This window comes from Salmo salar, chromosome ssa15 (assembly GCF_905237065.1).
Source record: "Salmo salar chromosome ssa15, Ssal_v3.1, whole genome shotgun sequence".
Classification (NCBI taxonomy): Eukaryota; Metazoa; Chordata; class Actinopteri; order Salmoniformes; family Salmonidae; genus Salmo; species Salmo salar.
In genome coordinates this window covers 27,096,324-27,118,757 of record NC_059456.1, presented here as the reverse complement: position 1 = coordinate 27,118,757, position 22,434 = coordinate 27,096,324, and the positions used below count along the sequence as shown (strand labels likewise).

Below are 22,434 nucleotides of genomic sequence, written 5' to 3'. Positions count from 1 at the left end.
AAGAAAACGTGCAAGTAGATAAAACACATGTAGGCCTATAGAACTGTCAGAAATACTGCTTCAGTTTTAAATAGCAAGGAAACATCCACATAAATACCGCTGCATATATCCATATCTGTCAATGCACTTGAAATATTCTCCACATGTCTTGGAAGTCCAAAGAATGTGGGTTATTTCCAACTGGGTGAGGTAGTAGTATAATCTTTTATGTAGTAAAACATTAACACCATTCTGACATGTCTTTATCTACACTCATGATCAGGAAGTTAAGTGTGCTATTTACAAATGTCAGTGCATTAGAGTACTAGGTTAATGAAAATAGGCCTACAATAACTGATACCGGGGCACTGGCAACAGTAAAAGCATGTGGGCTATTGACAAGTAGCAAAACAACAGGGTAGATGTTTAGCCCCCTATTTTGACAGTATTAGAAGTTCCCATGACACACAGACCAAGGCACATACATGAGGCTTTCAGCATGTTTAAAGCCACAGTGTAAGATTTCCTGTAAATTCATAGGATGAAATACACTTCAGTTGAAAGAATGACTTATTTAATACCTTGTTGAGATTAACTCTATATCGTATCATAACAACAAATAATGTTTATGGCTTTGTTGTCATAGAATTCGAAGAATGATGTAGCTCTAAAACACAATAGTGACGTTGCTCTATGAAATGTCATTCCTTGAATAGCCATGGGGCGCATAATCACCATTGTTTACGTTTGTTTGTGGTCCACTCTTTGATGACATGCACATGGGAAATTCCATTTTTCACTTAAAAAATGTATGCCAAACAAAAAACATTGATTTCAAAGTTTAACAAACCATACAACTCTAGGACTGCTTTGAACAATTCAGGCTACACAGAACATTTCAGAATTAGGGTAAAATCTCCCTCCGTTTTTTATGTGACCACATTTTCCAAAATCTTTTAAAATAACTACTACGAATTAAGATTCAAAGACGCCTGCAGAAATAATTGGGTGTCAGCTATGACGTAACACCTTGAATTTGAACTTTTTATTTTGGTTATTGAACTACAGTAGGTGAAGTGAATTTACATCCTCTAACATAATTATGGTAACGGAATTGTAACATAGGTCCCTGATCTGTACTATACTGAAAAGAATAATTATGGATATGAATGTCATGCTCTACATGGTAACGTATCCTGAATAGGTACACAAAGTAATATGCAACATGCTTGTTTTGTTGTTGTTTGCATATTTGGGTTTTATTCTACACACTGGCTATTATTGTAATGAGCTCCGCCCCCAAACAAGACCACATTTGGTTGGTCACAAGATTGGATATCACAGTAGAGTACAGTACAGTACACCACAGTTCAGTACAGTAAATTAGACATGTTTAGTACATTACAGTAGAGTACAGTGCAATACAGCACATTACACTGTACCCCACTATAGTGTGCTCTACTGTACTCTAATTTTCTTTAATGTACTGTTCTGTATATAGCTACACTACATGACCAAAAGTATGTGGACACCTGCTTGTCGAACATCTCATTCCAAAATCATGGACATTAATATGGAGTTGGTCCCACTTTTGTTGCTATAACAGCCTCTACTCTTAGGAGGAGGCTTTCCACTACATGTTGGAACATTGCTGCGGGGACTTGCTTACATTCAGCCACAAGACCATTAGTGAGATCGGCACTGATGTTGGGCAATTAGGCCTGGCTCTGCGTTCCAATTCATCCCAAAGGTGTTCGATGGGGTTGAGGTCAGTGCTCTGTGCAGGCCAATCAAGTTCTTCCACTACGATCTCGACAAACCATTTCTGTATGGACCTTGCTTTGTGCACATGTCATGCTGAAACAGGAAAGGGCCTTCCCCAAACTGTTGCCACAAAGTTGGAAGTACAGAATCGTCAAGAATGTCATTGTATGCTGTAGCGTTAAGATTTCCCTTCACTGGAACTAAGGGGCCTAGCCTGAACCATGAAAAACAGCCCCAGACCATTATTCCTGCTCCACCAAACTTTACAGTTGACACTATGCATTGGGGCAGGTAGCATTCTCCTGGGATCCGTCGGACTGCCAGATGGTGAAGCGTGATTCATCACTCCAGAGAGCGTGTTTCCACTGCTCCAGAGTCCAATGGTGGCGAGCTTTACACCACACCAACCCTTGGCATTGCGCATTGCGCATGGTGATCTTAGGCTTGTATGCGGCTGCTCGGCCATGAAAACCCTTTTCTTGGAGCTCCCGACGAACACTTATTGTGCTGACGTTGCTTCCAGAGGCAGTTTGGAACTCGTGTTGCAACCGAGGACAGACAGACACTTCGCGGCTGAGCTGTTTTTGCTCCTAGACGTTTCCACTTCACAATAACAGCTCTTACAGTTGACCGGGGCAGCTCTGGCAGGGCAGAAATTTGACAAACTGACTGGCTGGAAAGGTGACATCCTATGACGGTGCCACGGGGGAGTCACTGAGCTCTTCAGTAAGGCCATTGTACTGCCAATGTTTGTCTATGGAGATTACATGGCTGTGTGCTCAATTTTATACACCTCTCAGAAACGGGTGTGGCTGAAATAGCCGAATGGACTAATTTGAAGGGGTGTCCACATACTTTTGTGCGTGTGTATATATACAGTACCAGTCAAAAGTTTGGATACACCTGCTCATTCAAGGGATTTTCTTTATTTTATTATTTTCTACATTGTAGAATAATTGAAACTATGAAATAACACATATGGAATCATGTAGTAACCAGAAAAGTGTTAAACAAATCAAAATACATTTTATATTTGAGATTCTTCAAAGTAGCCACCCTTTGCCTTGATGACAGCTTTGCACACTCTTGGCATTCTCAACCAGCATCATGAGGTAGTCACCTGGTATGCATTTCAATTAACAGGTGTGCCTTGATAAATGTTAATTTGTGGAATTTCTTTCCTTCTTAATGCGTTTGAGCCAATCAGTTGTGTTATGACAAGGTAGGGGTGGTATACAGAAGATAGCCTATTTGGTAAAAGACCATATTATGGCAAGAACAGCTCAAATAAGTAAAGAGAAACAACAGTCCATCATTACTTTAAGACATGGTCAATCAATCCAGAAAATTTCAATTTCAAAATGTCAAGTTTCTTCAAGTGCAGTTGCAAAAACCATCAAGCGCTATGATGAAAATTACTCTCATGAGGACCGCCACAGGAAAGGAAGACCCAGAGTTACCTCTGCTGCAGAGGATAAGTTCATTAGAGTTACCAACCTCAGAAATTGCAGGCCAAATAAATGCTTCACAGAGTTCAACTAACAGACACATCTCAACATCAACTGTTCAGAGGAGACTGTGTGAATCAGGCCTTCATGTTCGAACTGCTGCAAAGAAACCACTACTAAAGGACACCAATAAGAAGAAGACACTTGTTTGGGCCAAGAAACACAAGCAATAGACATTAGATCGGTGGAAATCTGTCCTTTGGTCTGATGAGTCCAAATTTGAGATTTTTGGTTCCAACCGCCGTATCTTTGTGAGACGCAGAGTAGGTGAACGGATGGTCGCCGCATGTGTGGTTCCCACAGTGAAGCATGGAGGAGGAGGTGTGATGTGTGGGGGTGCTTTGCTGGTGACTCTATCAGTGATTTATTTAGAATTCAATGCACACTTAACCAGCATGGCTACCACAGCATTCTGATACGCCATCCCATCTAGTTTGCACTTAGTGGGACTATAATTTATTTTTCAACAGGACAATCACCCAACACACCTCCAGGCTGTGTAAACCCTATTTGACCAAGGACAGTGATGGAGTATTGCATCATATGAACTGGTCTCCACAATCACCCGGACTCAACCCAATTGAGATAGTTTGGGATGAGTTGGACCGCAGAGTGAAGGAAACGCAGCCAACAAGTGCTCAGCATATGTGGGAACTCTTTCAAAACGGTTGGAAAAGCATTCCAGGTGAAGCTGGTTGAGAGAATGCCAAGAGTGTGCAAAGCTGTCATCAAGGAAATGGGTAGCTACTTTGAAGAATCTAAAATATAAAATAGGGGAGAAGGGCCTTGGTCAGGAAGGTGACCAAGAACCCGATGGTCACTCTAACAGAGCTCTAAAGTTCCTCTGTGGAGATGGGAGAAGCTTCCAGAGGACATCTCTGCAACACTCCACCGAACAGGCCTTTATGGTAGAGTGGCCAGATGGAAGCCACTCCTCAGTAAAAGGCACATGACAACCGGCTTGGAGTTTGCCAAAAGGCACCTAAAGACTCTCAGTCTGATGAAACCAAGATTAAACTCTTTGGCCTGGATGCCAAGTGCCACATCTGGAGAAAACCTGACACCATCCCTACAATGAAGCATGGTGGTGGCAGCATCATGCTGTGGGGATGTATTTCAGCAGCAGGGACTGGGAGACCTGTCAGGATCGAGGGAAAGATGAACGGAGCAAAGTACAGAGAGATCCTTGATGAAAACCTGCTCCAGAGGGCTCAAAGTGGGGCGAAGGTTCACCTTCCAACAGGACAACGACTCTAAGCACACATCCAAGAAAACACAGGAGTGGCTTCGGAACAAATCTCTGAATGTCCTTGAGGAGCCCAGCCAGAGTCCGGACTTGAACCCGATCAAACATCTCTGGAGAGACCTGTAATTAGCTGTGCAGCAACGTTCCCCATCCAACATGACAGAGCTTGAGAGGATCTGCAGAGAAGAATGGGAGAAACTACACAAATACAGATGTGCCAAGCTTCATAGCGTCATACCCAAGAAGACACGATGCTGTAATCGCTGTCAAAGGTGCTTCAACAAAGTACTGAGTAAAGGGTCTGAATACTTATGTAAATTATTTAATTCCGTCTTTTATTTGTAATAAATTAGCAAACATTTCTAAAAAACTGTTTTTGCTTTGTCATTATGGGGTATTGTGTGTAGATTGATGAGGGGGGAAAACGATTTAATCTATTTTAGAATAAGGCTGTAACGTAACAAAATGTGGAAAAAGTCAAGGGGTCTGAATACTTCCCGAAAGTACCGTGTGTATATATATATATATGCCTTAATTTCTCCAAAAAATGTACTCTTAGCTTTCACTTGACACCCAATTTGACATGCTCCAATGAACATCCCATGTTGGTGCTCATGGGTCCTTTAACATGGATATGCCTACATCTTACTGCGTGCCTTTAAAAGCGTTAGTCTTTTTGATTTGAAGCAAACACATGCAGGTTGTAACACGCCAAATGGGGCCCATAGACTACAAAACAAGTAGTAAAAACTGCAACCAATAACAATCCGCACTGCACTCTACAAATCTGAAACATAAAGCAGCCTAGCCAACAATACTTTCTGTGCAGATGACCGCGACTTCATCACCTGACCACCACCACCCAATATGGATTTTCTCAATGTATCGCCCTCACTTGTTCTAGCCAAAAACAACTCGTATAAGGCATGTATTACACAAAGTATAGACTACAATGGTAAAACAAACGCAGCATCAATTAGACTGGGGTAAGCATGCTTTCCCAACCTGAAAACTCAGAGGAACTTTTGGTGAAGTTGCAGAAGACCGTCAGACACGTTATTCCCAACACGAGCGCGTAATTGATGGCTGAGAGAGGCACATCTGGGAAGAACATCCTTGAAACAGCGAGACGTTTTGGAGTTACTTCTCCTCCACGTTCTGAAGGTCCAGGGTTGCTTTGGAGTTTAGGTTCTGCGTGGCAAGCATCAATACATGCTCGGTCCCATTGTTGGTGCTCCGAATCACCTCATCATTCCTCGGAGGAGAGAAGGAACGAGAGCTAGAGCCAGCAGCAATTCACTTGGAAACTTAGATTTCCAACTGCGTGTGGAAGTGGCTGGCTGGCCCACCTGTAGGAGCGGTATCCGCATGGTCTCAAAGCCCTTTATTGAGCGCTGCATCAGTAAAGTCTCTGAGTGGACAGTCACTATATTACAAGCGATTATAACCATTTTTGTATCCATTCATAAATATAATATAAATAACTTTATTTCTTCCCAGAGACAACTTCGGTTCTGTCATTCGGATTAAATTTTTTAAAATAAATAAAAATAATACCACAATTCAAAGATGACAGGTACAAAATCAGATGCATTAAACAAGATAAATACAAAGTCATTACAAAAGATTTACATCAGTAAATGTATGGATTTAAAAATAAAATAAAATAAATTCTATGCACACTCGCATAGAACTGAGATTGTCACAGAATGTCACCAGCCTGCTTGTGCAGTGGCGATTTTAGCATGTAAATCTTGGTGGGGCAAAAAATGCATGCCAGCAAAGCCACTTCACAACACAACACTAAACAATACATGAATTGCACTATAATGGTGACAAATGCTGCCCACAAACTGTTAGGGTCTACATAAAGCTGTCCCAACAGCAGTCCCAACACCTTACCACTGCTACACCTGGCTATCAGTGGAGCCTTGTCTGGCAGCGAAACAGTTCATTCAGCCTCATTTACTGCCTTTAAAAAAAACATGGCTGATATGGCTGACTTGCTTAAACAAATGTGGTTTCTACTAACAATTGAGATGTACAAACTATGGCATTAGGGGACGACAAGCGTGTAAGAGGAAATCCGAAATTTCAATTATGACATTAATGAGCGAGCGAGGAAGGATGTAGTCAATATAACTATTTGTTTAGCACTTTTGAAATGTACAGTGACAGAATTCAGAACATGGGCCATTCTTACAGTGTTCTTCCTGTACACCAAGTCAGAACCGTAGGATACATAAAGGGGGCATAAAAGCAGACAATGAAAACTCTTACAATATACAGTGATTACATTTCTCTAAAACAGGTTATAGGCTACATGTGTACCACCGAGTCAGAACAGTAGAGGGGTAAATAGACCAAATTATTAGGGTGAGGCACATGGGCTACTAACATCTTACTACACAACATACACTTAGTATTACTTTCTTAGCTACAGTATACATATCTCCCTGGCATATTACATAATTTATGCAGCAGCATACAATACATTTTTGGACTCACCTTGTTGTGCTGTGCTCTCTTGAACAGGAAAGTGGCTCGGCAGTCCTTCATGGGCAAATTTTGTCATCAAAGTCTGGCATTCTCTGGAATTATGGTGCTTTCAAAACAACTGGGAACAAGGTCGAATCTTGATGACGTCATTGATCTTCAAGTCGTAGCTCTAGAAAGAGGCCGGATTTACAATTCAGAGTTGGATGACCATTCAAAACCGATTTCCCAGTTGGAGCTCATTTATTCCCGACTTCCCAGTTGTATTGAACTCATTGAAGTCAAGTTTCCGCAGTTCGGAGAGACTACGGCACAAATCATGCGTCATTAACAGTGTGGCCAATGTTGAATGTTTATCATTTTAAACTTGGAAAATAGCCACTTGGGGTGGCAGGTAGCCTAGTGGTTAGAGCGTTGGGCCAGTAATTTTATCTGTGGCCAATGACTTTGAGCCTTCTTGGATGGGCACTTCTAATGTAACTCTATGGCAGCACCCAAGGGGCTACAATTTTCTAGCTCTACCCTTAGACTTGGCGGTGACGTAGTATCCCCATGAGTGACCGAACACTGAGCCAATCACAGTGCAACGCTCCGTATTTTCTACTGGCTTGCCCCACCACCACAGAAAGCACTGAGCTAGGCTGAAACACCTGCATTTTGGAAATGCCTTACTCAAGAAAAGAAAAAAGAGGTCATGTTTGTATGTGGCTTTATTAACTCTATGATATACACTACCATTCAAATGTTTGGGGTCACTTCATTAAATAGTACCCGCAAAACACCAGTCTCAACGTCATAAGTGAGAGGCGACTCTGGGATGATGGCCTTCCAGGCAGATTTCCTCTGTCCAGTGTCTGTGCTCTTTTGCCAATCTTAATCTTTTATTTTTATTGGCCAGTCTGAGTTATGTCTTTTTCTTTGCAACTCTGCCTAGAAGGCCAGCACCCGGAGTCACCTCTTCACCGTGGACGTTGAGACTGGTGTTTTGCAGGTGTTATTTAATGAAGCTGCCAGTTGAAGACTTGTGAGGCGTCCATTTCTCAGACTAGACACTATAACGTACTTGTCCTCTTGCTCAGTTGTGCACTGGGGCCTCCCACTCCTCTTTCTATTCTGGTTAGAGACAGTTTGCGCTATTCTGTGAAGGGAGTAGTATACAGCATTGTACGAGATCTTCAGTTTCTTGGCAATTTCTCGCATGGAATAGCCTTCATTTCTCAGAACAAGAATAGACTGACGAGTTTCAGAAGAAAGTTCTTTGTTTCTGGCCATTTTGAGCATGCAATCGAACCCACAAACGCTGATGCTCCAGATACTCAACTAGTCTAAAGAAGGCCAGTTTTATTGCTTCTTTAAGCAGGACAACAGTTTTCAGCTGTGCTACAATAATAGCAAAAGGGATTTCTAATGATCAATTAGCATTTTAAAATGATTAACTTGGACTAGCTAACACAACGTGCCATTGGAACACAGGAGTGATGGTTGCTGATAATGGGCCTCTGTACGCCTATTTAGATATTCCATAAAAAATCTGCCATTTCCAGCTTCAGTAGTCATTTACAATATTAACAATGTCTACACTGTATTTCTGATCAATTTTATGTTATTTTAATGGACAAAAAAATTAGCTTTTCTTTCAAAAACAAGGACATTTCTAAGTAACCCCAAACCATTGAACGGTAGTGTATATATTTTTTGACATTGTTTGCAAAAAACTTTTTCTGCTAAAAAATGGGGCTTAAAACAGGTGGGTCCAGAATGACGGGTCGCCACTATGTTTGTGAGAAGGATGCCTCTTGGCCAGCGTTTCCCAAACTCGGTCCTGGGGACCCCAAGGGGTGCCGGTGCACATTTAGTTTTTTTCCCTAGCACTACACAACTGATTTAAATAATGGAGCAAATATCAAGAATGTATTATTTGATTCAGTGTCAGGGCAAAACAAAACTACATGTGTACCTCTTGGGGTCCCCAGGACCAAGTTTTGGAAACCCTGGCCAAGAGGCATGGTTTCAACATGGCACTGGCTGATCCTCTTTAATTGCTACATTGATGGAATCTCTCAGGACCTAGTTGGAAATGTTCCCTGGTTCACATTGGGGTTTGGACGCAGGGTGGGAATAGTGTAGCATCTGTATGGCAAGGTATACTGCCTGTACCAAGAGGCCCAGGCTTTTATGTCACAGATGGTAGTGTAGGGCAGGCTACTCACACTGTAACCACAGGGCAGTGGTTCAAGCTGTCCTTCAGTGGATCCTCCTCCTTGCGAAAGCACAGTAGGTTATATCTTCGGCATTGGAATCAACTGAAATTATTATGGCTGATTGAAATGCTGAAATGATTCAACACCACCATCCTCCTCTTCCTCCTTCTCCTCCTCCTCCTTGTCATTTTTGTCGGTGGCTCTTTGATGTAGCCTATGTCTTTCGTGACATCGTGTGGATAAAAGGAGGATGTGCATGTTGCGTCTCTTGAGACATATCCCTTTTCGGCTTCCGTAACAATTCACATGTGACAGTGAAGGTCAGCTTCCAATATGGCTGCTTGCACAAGAAGGCTTGACAAAGTTATGTGTTCAATAAGGCTGTTACGGAATATACAACAGCAAAATGAACGTAAGTCACATGGAATTATAAAATAAGTGTATCTCGAAGGGTTGTTAGCAATGCGTTGGGCATTTCTTAGTAAGATTTAGCCCCAAATGCCCTAAACGTTGCTAGCTAGCTACGTTAGCCAGCTAGCCACTGTGTTATAAAATTACATTAGTGTTAGTTAGCTGCTGTGCTAGTGCGACATTGCTATTAAAATGTTTAATATTATAAACAGACTGAGTCTTTTGTTTCCTCCTTAGGTTTCTTGTCCACATCTATGCTTCGCCTCTCGCAGGGGAGTGACGGTGGCAAGCCAACAAAATTCACCCCTCCACCAAAACCTGTCATCATTGACAAAACACAGTCCGAGGCTTCACTGCGAAAGTAAGAACATTCTAGCTAACAAGCTGTGTTTATAACACTGAACACATGGGGATGTGATGCTAACCTGGTCCTATAGTTGTTCTTGCCAACTCCATTTCTGTCATTGTCAAACATTGGCATGATAACACAAACTGCAATGTGATTTATAGTTAATTTCCTTTTGCAATTCCTCTTGTTTTATCAGCACTTATGCAACATGATATCATTCCTGTTTTGGTTCTGTTTTTGAATACAGGTTCCTGAGTCCAGAATTCATCCCTCCCCGACAGAGAATAAACCCACTAAAGTTCTCCATTGAGCGCAAAGACATGATCCAGAGGAGGAAAGTGCTCAACATTCCAGAGTTTTATGTTGGTAAGAGACCTTTTGAGACAGTTGGTTTATAAATGAGACTTCAATACACACCATCCTATCTAGGCTACTAGCTAGCTCTCTCAAACTCTAGGTGGCAATCTGCCTCCTCTCTACAGCTCTTAGCCATTAACTTTGCCCGCGATTGCCTCGTGAACTACAATCTCAACGCTTGTGTTACGGCTTTCATGACAAACAGCCTTTCTCTTTCATCAGCAAGAAAGAATCCTTTAAATAAAAAGATGTGCTTTCTGTAGCAGTTACAGAGCTATACAGCCTCCATCCTACTAAACTACACTGTAGCAGTAACAGATCCATACAGCTAAGGAGCCTCCATCCTCCTAAACTACACTGTAGTAGTTACACATCCATACAGCTATGGAGCCTCCATCCTCCTAAACTACACTGTAGTAGTTACAGATCCATACAGCTATGGAGCCTCCATCCTCCTAAACTACACTGTAGTAGTTACAGATCCATACAGCTATAGAGCCTCCATCCTACTAAACTACACTGTAGCAGTTACAGATCCATACAGCTATGGAGCCTCCATCCTACTAAACTACACTGTAGCAGTTACAGATCCATACAGCTATGGAGCCTCCATCCTACTAAACTACACTGTAGCAGTTACAGATCCATACAGCCATGGAGCCTCCACCCTACTAAACTACACTGTAGCAGTTACAGATCCATACAGCTATGGAGCCTCCATCCTACTAAACTACACTGTAGCAGTAACAAATCCATACAGCTATAGAGCTTCCATCCTACTAAACTACACTGTAGCAGTAACAGATCCATACAGCTATAGAGCCTCCATCCTACTAAACTACACTGTAGCAGTTACAGATCCATACAGCTATAGATCCTCCACCCTACTAAACTACACTGTAGCAGTTACAGATCCATACAGCTATAGAGCCTCCATCCTACTAAACTACACTGTAGCAGTAACAGATCCATACAGCTATAGAGCTTCCATCCTACTAAACAAATGTCCACACGCCAAAGAGGGTCTGTGAGAGTTCAAGAGGCTGCTGTTCGGCTGCATTTTTACGTTTTAGTAGACACACTTATCCAGAGTGACTTACAGGAGTAATTAGGGTTAAGTGCCTTGCTCAAGGGCACATTGAAAGATTTTTCACCTAGTCGGCTCGGGGATTCAAACCAGCAACATTTCGATTACTTCGCCAATACACGTGACCGGCAGGTTGACAATAAAAAAAACGTTACGCAACCTCAAAGGATGGCACCTCAAGCTTATGAGACAGTCTTATCTCTGTTACACTAACATCCTCCTCTTCTTCCCGTTTGGGTCTCATTTAGCAAAAATGAGGGATGAGGTTATACAAGGATTTTCAGTGCCCACTTCCACCTAGCGATCACGTTGCCGCGCAATATGGACGGGCTCCATTTTTTTATATACTTTTATTTGAACAGGGTCAATGTTTTATATATATACTGAACAGGGTTAATGTTTTATATATACTGAACAGGGTTAATGTTTTATATATACTGAACAAAAATATAAACGCAAACATGTAAGGTGTTGGTCCCATGTTTCATGAGCTGAAATAAGACTCCAGAAATGTTCAATACTCACAAAAAGCTTATTTCTCTCAAATTTTGTGCACAAATTTGTTTACATCCCTGTTAGTGAGCATTTCTCATTTGCCTAGATAATCCATCCACCTGACAGGTGTGGCATATCAAGAAGCTGATTAAACAGCCTGATCATTACACAAGTGCACCTTGTGCTGGGGACAATAAAAGGCCACTCTAAAATGTGCAGTTTTGTCACAGATTCCTCAAGTTTTGAGGGAGTTTGCAATTGGCATGCTGACTGCAGGAATGTCCACCAGATCTGTTGCCAGAGCATTTAATGTCCATTTCTCTACCATAAGCCGCCTCAAGTCTTTTTAGAGAATTTGGCAGTACGTCCAAATTCACCGCAGACCACATGTAACCATGCCAGCCCAGGACCTCCACATCCGGCTTCTTCACCTGCGGGATCGTCTGAAACCAGCCACTTAGACAGCTGATGAAACCGAGGAGTATTTCTGTCTATAACAAAGCCTTTTTATCGGGAAAGACTCATTCTGATTGGCTGGGCCTGGCTCCCCAATGGGTGGGCCTGGACTCCTGCCCATCATGTGAAATCTATAGATTAGGGCCTAATGATTTTTTTTCAATTGACTGATTTCCTTATATGAACTATAACTCAGTTAAATCATTGCAATTGTTGCATGTTGCTTTTATATTTTCGTTCAGTGGGTTTATTTGAACAGGGACAATGTTTTATATATTGTAGGTTTATTGAACAGGGACAATGTACAACAAAAACACAAGTCTCAGTACACTTGAGAAAAGATGAGTTATACCATATTTAGCTAACAACTCATTTCCAGGGGTAACCGTGTCCAGGAATGTTTTTTTGGTTCTATAATGAGGTAACTTTAATTTCAGTCAGTATTCCCTGCAACATCAGGAATGAATCTCTTCATTTCCCAACAACATAATAAAAACATTTCCAACTCCTACCACCCCTCGTGACATAATAAAAACATTTCCTACTCCTACCACCCCTCGTGACATAATAAAAACATTTCCTACTCCTACCACCTCTCGTGACATAATAAAAACATTTCCAACTCCTACCACCCCTCGTGACATAATAAAAACATTTCCAACTCCTACCACCCCTCGTGACATAATAAAAACATTTCCTACTCCTACCACCCCTCGTGACATAATAAAAACATTTCCTACTCCTACCACCTCTCGTGACATAATAAAAACATTTCCAACTCCTACCACCCCTCGTGACATAATAAAAACATTTCCAACTCCTACCACCCCTCGTGACATAATAAAAACATTTCCAACTCCTACCACCCCTCGTGACATAATAAAAACATTTCCTACTCCTACCACCCCTCGTGACATAATAAAAACATTTCCTACTCCTACCACCCCTCGTGACAAAATAAAAACATTTCCTACTCCTACCACCCCTCGTGACATAATAAAAACATTTCCTACTCCTACCACCTCTCGTGACATAATAAAAACATTTCCTACTCCTACCACCCCTCGTGACAAAATAAAAACATTTCCAACTCCTACCACCCCTCGTGACATAATAAAAACATTTCCTACTCCTACCACCCCTCGTGACAAAATAAAAACATTTCCTACTCCTACCACCCCTCGTGACATAATAAAAACATTTCCTACTCCTACCACCCCTCGTGACATAATAAAAACATTTCCTACTCCTACCACCCCTCGTGACAAAATAAAAACATTTCCTACTCCTACCACCCCTCGTGACAAAATAAAAACATTTCCTACTCCTACCACCTCTCGTGACATAATAAAAACATTTCCTACTCCTACCACCCCTCGTGACAAAATAAAAACATTTCCAACTCCTACCACCCCTCGTGACATAATAAAAACATTTCCTACTCCTACCACCCCTCGTGACAAAATAAAAACATTTCCTACTCCTACCACCCCTCGTGACAAAATAAAAACATTTCCTACTCCTACCACCCCTCGTGACATAATAAAAACATTTCCTACTCCTACCACCCCTCGTGACATAATAAAAACATTTTCTACTCCTACCATCCCTCGTGACATAATAAAAACATTTCCTACTCCTACCACCCCTCGTGACATAATAAAAACACCGAGCTTTGTTTTAATCATTTATTCATTATCAGTGTATTTGAGATATATTTTTCAGTAAGCCTGTTTATTGGGACATAAACATCAGGTGCTAAACTAAGTATGGACAGAATAAAACAATTATAAAATATATTTAGAAAATAACAAGAACATTGGTGGAAATATGAATACCAGCATTCTATAAATATTACTTTGAATACATCAATTAGGCTTCAACACAGTCGCAATATCAGGGGCATGTTGCATCCAGTTTGGTAACACATCCCCTACAAGCCACAGCCAATGTATTCCCTACAGTGGTTGCTCCATTAGAAGTTTTGTGATTATGCTGCGGGACTTAGAGGTAATTTGTGGTTTAGTACGGTACCCTGCGTCACCACTTCATTGCTCCAGACCAGCGCAAGGGGGAGTTAGAGCACTGATTATGCTATTGGGTCCTACTGTGTCTGTGACAATGAATGGGTGACATAAACCTAAATAGAAACTAAACGTTATTTGAAAAGGAAATCATCTCCAAAATGTAATTTTTTTTTAAACAAAGTGATTATTTTTAATGTAGAATGATATAAAAGCCTGTTGGATATTCTGACAGATATAATATTAACCCTGGTATTAACAGGACAATATATTGGTCATGGCTCCCGAGCGGCACACAATGGGATTGCCTTGCAGTTCTCCAGGTTTATCCACTAAAAGCAGGGTTCAAGGCAGGGGGCACGGGATGTGCTGCAGAGCCGCGCACAGAAGACAGACCTAGGCCGTGGGGAAGGGAGGGGGGTGGACAGGTTACATGGAGGGTCGTCCATTTACATTATTTTCTGGCACATTGGACATTCCTGAGTTCCCTTCTGTTTCCAGAATTCCTTCAGACAAACTTTGCAGACGCTGTGTGTACACAGGACAGCAGAGATCCTCCTCAGGAAGGAAAGGTTTAGAGGTCATTGTTTCACCACCGTCTCTCCTGTAATGGGTTCGGAAATGAAGCTTTACTTTAACTTTTGAAAATGTTTTGAGAAGCGCAGTAGAGTCAGTTGAACTTGGATATCACAGTTTAGAATAGTTAATGCCGTCTCTTTGTCTTCTGCTTATTTATTTCCAACAATTATAAATCCATTGAATTGGCAAATGTATTACTTAGACCGAATGCTAAGAGCATTGCTGAATATCTGTATGCTGTTGTGTTGTGAGCTTTACACCCTCCTGTTCGACGGGTGGAGCTCTGCAAGTTAGGAGTCTGCATACAGGTCGTGTGTGTGTGTGTGTGTGTGTGTGTGTGTGTGTGTGTGTGTGTGTGTGTGTGTGTGTGTGTGTGTGTGTGTGTGTGTGTGTGTTTCAGTTTAATTTTCATATTGCAGAAAGACTGCAAGCTCTCTGCTATACTAGACATTTACAAAACACCATCTCCAATGAACAATTACAATCTAATATTTACTAATATGGTATACCATAAAAAACCGGAAAGTATTCAGAACCCTTGACTTTTCCCATATTTTTTACGTTACAGCCTTATTCTAAAATTGAGTAAAACATTTTTTCCCCTCAATCTACACACAATACCCCATAATGACAAAACAAAAACTGTTTTTAGAAATGTATAACTGATATCACATTTACATAAGTAAATGAAGTATTACATGTACGTAAGTATTCATACCCTTTACTCAGTACTTTGTTGAAGCACCTTTGGCAGCAATTACAGCCTCGAGTCTTCTTGGGTATGACACTTCAAGCTTGGTATACCTGTATTTGGGGAGTTCCTCCCATTCTTCCTGAGCACTCTGGAGCAGGTTTTCATCAAGGATTTCTCTGTACTTCGCTCCGTTCATCTCTCCTTCGATCCTGACTAGTCATCCAGTCTCTGCCACTGAAAAATATTCCCACAGCATGATGCTGCCACCACCATGCTTCACTGTAGGGATGGTGCCAGGAAGACTCTTGGTGGTTCCAAACTTCTTCCATTTAATAATGATGATGGAGGCCACTGTGTTCTTGGGGACCTTCAATGTGGTAGGAATGTTTTGGTACCCTTCCCCAGATCTGTGCCTCGACACAGTCCTGTCTCAGAGCTCTACGGACAATTCCTTCGACCTCATGGCTTGGTTTTCGCTCTGATATGCACTGTCAACTGTGGGACCTTTATATAGACAAATCATGTCCAATCAATTGAATTTACCACAGGTGGACTCCAAGTTGTAGAAACATCTCAAGGATAAGTGGAAACAGGATGCACCTGAGCTCAATTTCAAGTCTCATAGCAAAGGGTCTGAATGCTTATGTATTTATGCTATTTCTGTCATTTCTTTTTCATAAATTTGCAAAAAATTCTAAATACCTGTTTTCGCTTTGTCATTATGGGATATTGTGTGTAGATTTGAGGCAAAACATTTAAATCAATTTTTGAATAAGGCTGTAACGTTTCAAAATGTGGAAAAGGGGAAGGGGTCCGAATACCTTCCGAAGGCACTGTATTGTATATCTCATCACATTATGAGGAGAGATACTGGCCTTTATCTTTTTAAAGGAGTTATCAAATGAATGTGTTGATTTTGCTAGACTTAAATTAGTTGTTGTGTTTTGCAGGAAGTGTCTTAGCTGTGACCATGGCGGACCCTCATGCCAGCGGCAAAACCAACCGCTTTATGGGCATCTGCATCCAGAGAGGTGGCCATGGACTGGGAGCCACATTTGTCCTTAGGAATATCATCGACGGCCAAGGTGGGGATAGTCATGAAGTACACAACAGTTTTCATGTGAAGAGAGAGTGTGTGCGTGTTTGCACCGCCAAGGCTCTTCTGGAGGTTGAATCAGTGGTATAGAAGGTTATATTGCTTCCTGGATAAATATCTGTTGGATGAGTGTGTCTGAAACATCAGTTGTGACACTACTCAATCTGAAGTGTAGAACCTCAATTTCCATTGATTTAGTGCATGGGTGGCCAATACTTCCTGGAGAGCTACTGGGTAGGCTCCCGTGTAGCGCAGCGGTCTAAGGCACTGCATCTCGGTGCTTGAGGCATCACTACAGACACCCTGGTTCGAATCCAGGCTGTATCACAACCGGCAGTGATTGGCAGTCCCATAGGGTGGCGCACAATTGGCCCAGCGTCATCCGGGTTTGGCCGGTGTAGGCCGTTGTTGTAAATAAGAATTTGTTCTTAACCTGACTTGCCTAGTTAAATAAAGGTTAAATAAAAAATAAAATGATTTTAAATAGGCATGCTTTCACTCTCTCCTGGTTAGCAGCAAATTATTCTGAACAAAAAAATGTATATGTGTATAAACGCATCATGTTTCAAAGATACCAGTAATGTTCCATATGCACAAAAAGCTTATTTCTCCAAAATGTTGTGCTCAAATTTGTTATCCCTGTTAGTGAGCATTTCTCCTTTCCAAAATAATCCATCCACCTGACAGGTGTGGCATATTAAGAACAGCATGATCATTACACAGGTGTACCTTGTGCTGGGGGAAAAAGGCCACTGTAAAATGCGCAGTTTTGTCACACAACACGATGCTACAGATGTCTCAAGTTTTGAGGGACTGTGCAATTGGCATGCTGACTGCAGGAATGTCCACCAGAGTTGTTGCCAGAAAATGTAATGTTAATTTCTATACCGTAAGCTGCCTCCAACGTTGTTTTAGAGAATTTGGCAGTACTTCCAACCGGCCTCACAACCACGACCACGTGTAACCACGCCAGCCCAGGACCTCCACATCCGGCTTATTAATCTCCGGGATTGTCTGAGACCAGCCACCCGGACAGATGATGAAACTGGGTTTGCACAACCAAAGAATTTCTGCAAAAACTGTTAGACGGTCTCAGGGAAGCTCATCTGCATGCTCGTCGTCCTCACCAGGGCCTTGACCTGACTGCAGTTCAGTGTCGTAACTGACTTCAGTGGGAAAATGCTCACCTGTGATTTCAAGTGGCACGTTGGAGAAGTGTGCTCTTCACGGATTAATCCCGGTTTCAACTGTACCAGGCAGATGGTAGACAGCATGTATGGTGTCGTGTGGGCGAGTGGTTTGCTGAAGTCAACGTTGTGAACAGAGTGGCCCCAAGGTGGGGTTATGTTATGGGCAGGCATAAGCTATGGACAATGAACACGATTGTATTTTATTGATTGCAATTTCAATGCACAGAGATACCGTGACGAGATCCTGAGGCCCATTGTTGTGCCATTCATCCACCGCCATCACTTCATGTTTCAGCATGATAATGCACGGCCCCAAGGATCTGCACACAATTCCTGGAAGCTGAAAATGTCCCAGTTCTTCCATGGCCTGCATACTCACCAGACATATCACCCATTGAGCATATTTGGGATGCTCTGGATCGACGTGTACGACAGCGTGTTCCAGTTCCCACCAATATCCAGTAACTTCACACAGCCATTGTAGAGGAGTAGGACAACATTCCACAATCAACAGCCTTATCAACTCTATGCGAAGGAGATGTCTCATGCTGTATGAGGCAAACGGTTGTCACACCAGATATTGACTGGTTTTCTGATCCCCCTACCTTTTTTAAGGCATCTGTGACCAACAAATGCATATCTGTATTCCCAGTCATGTGAAATCAATAGATTAGGGCCTAATTTATTTATTTCAATTGACTGATTTTCTTATGAACTGTAACTCAGTAAAATCTTTGAAATTGTTGCATGTTGTGTTTTTATAGGTTTTGTTCAGTGTAGTAGAATCAGATGTTCTAGATTAGGATTGTAGCGAAAGCCAGCAGAAGGGTAACTCCAGGACCAGGTTTTGGCAGACTTGGTTTAGTGTGCCTGTGAAAGCTGATTAAAGACCAGGGGTGGCACACACTTCCTGGAGGGCTCTGTCGGCTGGCTGTTGTTACTTCCTTTTTAATTTGTGTCCAATTAAGACCTAGACAACCAGGTGAGGGGAGTTCCTAACTAATCAGTGAGCTTAATTGATCGATCAAGTACAAAGGAGAATCGAAACTTAGACGCTCGGCCCTCCAGGACGGGAATTTGACACTTGCCCTAGGCCATGATAATTATTGGCTGAGTGTATCTCTCTCCCTCAGGAGTTGAGATCTGCTATGAAATGTACAGCCCGCGGCTGCAGCAGCTGGAGGTGCTGAAGCTGGAGAAAAGGCTGGATAACAATCTGATGTATCTGAGAGACGCCCTGCCCGAGTACAGCACCGTGAACTTGGACATGAAGCCTGTGCCCCACTCTGTCACCGGGGACGTGCCCATCAATAAAGTACGTGGCTGGCTTCCACTCTCTCATAACACATAGTTATTAGTCAATCAATCATATTGACTTCTGAATAAACAGCAGATATGGCTGTTAGCCAGCTCAAATCAAACTTGAGTTCTTTATTCTGTTTAACGCGATGCTGAGACACTTCATATTTAGACGGATGTTTCACTTAACAATTGAAGTCAGTTAACATAACATGGAAGTGGCCTTTTGTTTTATAACGAACATGTATTGCTAAAGCCATGATTGGTACAGATTCATCACCCGAGGCCTGTCTGTACAGGGCAGTATTGGTTTGACCTGTATCTCTCTTCCCTCTAGACCAGAGTGCGGATGCGTCCTAAGCCGTGGTCCAAGCGCTGGGAGCGGCCCAAGTACAACGTGCAGGGCATCCGCTTCGACCTGTGTCTGTCGCCCGAGAAGCTGGAGCACGCCCAGAAGTGGGCGATGCCCTGGCGGGAGTATGACATGCTGAAAGAGTACGACACCACGGCCCTGGAGGAGCACATCCTTAAGGAGGTGCAGACAGAGATGAGCAAGTGAACATGCCCCTAACCCCTCACCCCAACCCTTTCTCAACCAGGGGTGGGTAGTTCCAGTAAGCAGGTGGGTAGTTCCAGTAAGCAGGTGGGTAGTTCCAGTAAGCAGGTGGGTAGTTCCAGTAAGCAGGTGGGTAGTTCAATAAGCAGGTGGGTAGTTCAATAAGCGGGTGGGCAGTTCCAGTGAGCGGGTGGGTAGGTCCAGTGAGCGGGTGGGTAGGTCCAGTGAGCGGGTGGGTAGGTCCAGTGAGCGGGTGGGTGGGCAGGTCCAGTGAGCGAGCGGGTGGGCAGGTCCAGTGAGCGAGCGGGCGGGCAGGTCCAGTGAGCGAGCGGGCAGCCCCGGCAGCAGTGTCTGCTGATTTTACTGTCAAATCAATAAATTACATAAAGTTGGGGGGAAAATCTAGTTTATTCAAACCATGCGCAATTAGTGACATGAATAGATGGATGAAGTGCCTGGGAGATGAAAAGCAGCAGACAGTGCTGCCTCTGTGGGACAGTGTTCAGCCACCCCTGTTAAGCTCTTTCAACACTTGATGGCCCTCGGTCTTCCACCTGTCTCCATGTACATGATGTCTGGTGAGAGGTGGAGAGGAACATTGAGGAGTCTGAATCTCCCAGGGACAATGGTGGAACCGTCTGCATAGCTGTGGTTGCCGGCTTGCTTCATCGTATCTTGTATTGTATGTCTGGAAAGTGTTTTTGCATATCAATGTGCAGTTGCAAGTATCCATTTCTAAATTAAAAAGCTATTAAACATGTTTCCCTTGTCCTTTTAATACATGGTGTATGATGTTGTAAGATACTTGATAGGTCCCATTTTTCTAGACAAACAATGACTGTTTTATAATGCATTGATTTCAGTTGTAACAGAGCCGAAGCACTTGACTGACAATTAGTCTGTAGTCATGTTAAGTGTCCATTAGTGCTAGTTGGACGCGATCTCTCTTTTCCTCTCAGGAACTGAGAGCTGTACTAATTACCATTTCGGTATTAATGATGACAGGAAGACCCATATTAGGACAGTCTCAGAAGGCTAGCTTAAATCTCAACTCTCAAGGAGTTCCTGTGTGGTCTTCAGTCAATGGAAAAGTGTGCCAGCCCAGAGAGAAGGGCTATGTCCAAATTCTCATAGTACGTACTAGTTGGTATGTCTTTTGTGTACGCAAAAATAGGAAGTTGAGCTGTATGCAAAATGTATCAAATTTGAGTAGGCTTTAAATTCCAGGATGGCATACTCTTTTATTTTTTTCCCCAATTGGTAGTAGTTACAGTTGTCGCTGCAACTCCCATACAGACTTGGGAGAGGTGAAGGTCAAGAGCCATGCGTCCTCCAAAACACAACCCATCCTTGCCACACTGCACTTCCAACCCAGAAGCCAGCCACACCAACGTGTCGGAGGAAACACCGTACACCTGGCAACCTGGTCAGCATGCACTGTGCCCGGCCTGACACAGGAGTCACTAGTGCACGATGAGACAAGGATATCCCTGCCGGCCTAACCCAGACGACGCTGGGCCAGTTGTGCGCCACCCCATGGGTGTCGCGGCCAGCTGCGACAGAGCCTGGACTCAAACCCAGAGTCTCTGGTGGCACAGCTATCACTGAGATGCAGTGCCTTAGACCACTGCCCCACCCAGGAGGCCCCTCATTTTCCTTTTCATGATAGAGTAAAAGCCAATAGCTCTCCAGGAAGATGGCTGGCCAGCCCTGCACTACCTCATCATATTCAAATAAGAAACTGCTACGTTGACCTTTTTGTGTTTTAGTTAACTGTACAGTTACAAGGAGCGCGCAGTTTTCACCATGTAATTGCCATGTTGGAACAGTTCATATTGCCACTAGGGGGCACTGTTGTGCCATAACATTGAACGGAACCGGCTTTGTTGAAACTGATGGCTTTCATGAGGTATTATATTGCTTAATGTGCACTTTTAGTATCTACTTAAACGTAGCGCAGCAGCACATCGGGAAAAAAAGATTCCTTTGCAAAAGAAGGGTAAATATGTTCATAGCCTTGAGTAGTTGTTTACATCCAACTAGCTGTGACTGTGAACACCTGCTGTAGTTGACTTTTCCTATAGTGAGTGGAAAAACGATGTGGTTTTGAGATGACATGTTCCATAGTGTTAGTTACAGTTAGCACTGTAAAGTCATGCCGGTGATGTTTGTGTCGGTAAACACCCTTGGAGCCTGTAATGTCATGCCTGTGATCTGTGTGTGTGCTTGGACTCTCCCCTACACTCTGTAATTTCTCCACATTACAGGAGCGGTCTGTAATACAGGAATGCCAGATGTTTACTCAACTCATTATGGACCACACATCCTCATAAACACGCACCCACACACAGACATATGCCTGCACACACTACAAACACTCGCAGCACTCACACAAATGTGACACCGTGACAGAATAAAATATTTATCCCAAGTTTATAGTGCCAACGTCGACCTTTCCTTTGTAGATGAGTTTCTATAATGGAATAAAGATGGAGGAATTCAGGTATGATGTTATTGTTTTTAGCACCTCCCATAGACCTCTTAAGGATTAGCCCCTTTTCTTCAATTATCCCCAAAATGACATACCCAAGTCTGTCTGAAGCTCAGGCCCTGAAGCAAGGATATGCATATTCTTACTACCATTTGA

The 22,434-nt window shown here is 42.7% G+C and overlaps 2 protein-coding genes across 2 annotated transcripts in view; one reads left to right on the top strand and one right to left on the bottom strand.

The window, feature by feature from the left end:
* Positions 1-5,819, bottom strand: part of LOC106571159 (protein eva-1 homolog A) — a 171,003-nt gene extending 165,184 nt beyond the window's left edge. The window contains exon 1 of the mRNA XM_014143899.2: positions 5,503-5,819. Coding sequence (XP_013999374.1) covers positions 5,503-5,611 — 109 coding nt within the window. The 5' untranslated portion in view covers positions 5,612-5,819. The remainder of the gene's footprint in view (positions 1-5,502) is intronic.
* A 3,660-nt stretch (positions 5,820-9,479) lies between these two features.
* mrpl19 (mitochondrial ribosomal protein L19) lies at positions 9,480-20,547 on the top strand. Its single transcript, XM_014143902.2, has 6 exons — positions 9,480-9,606; positions 9,843-9,966; positions 10,202-10,320; positions 16,597-16,731; positions 19,066-19,247; positions 19,569-20,547. The coding sequence occupies exons 1-6, from the start codon at positions 9,528-9,530 to the stop codon at positions 19,788-19,790; spliced, it is 861 nt and encodes a 286-aa protein (XP_013999377.1). The 5' UTR covers positions 9,480-9,527; the 3' UTR covers positions 19,791-20,547.
* Positions 20,548-22,434: the final 1,887 nt, after the last annotated feature.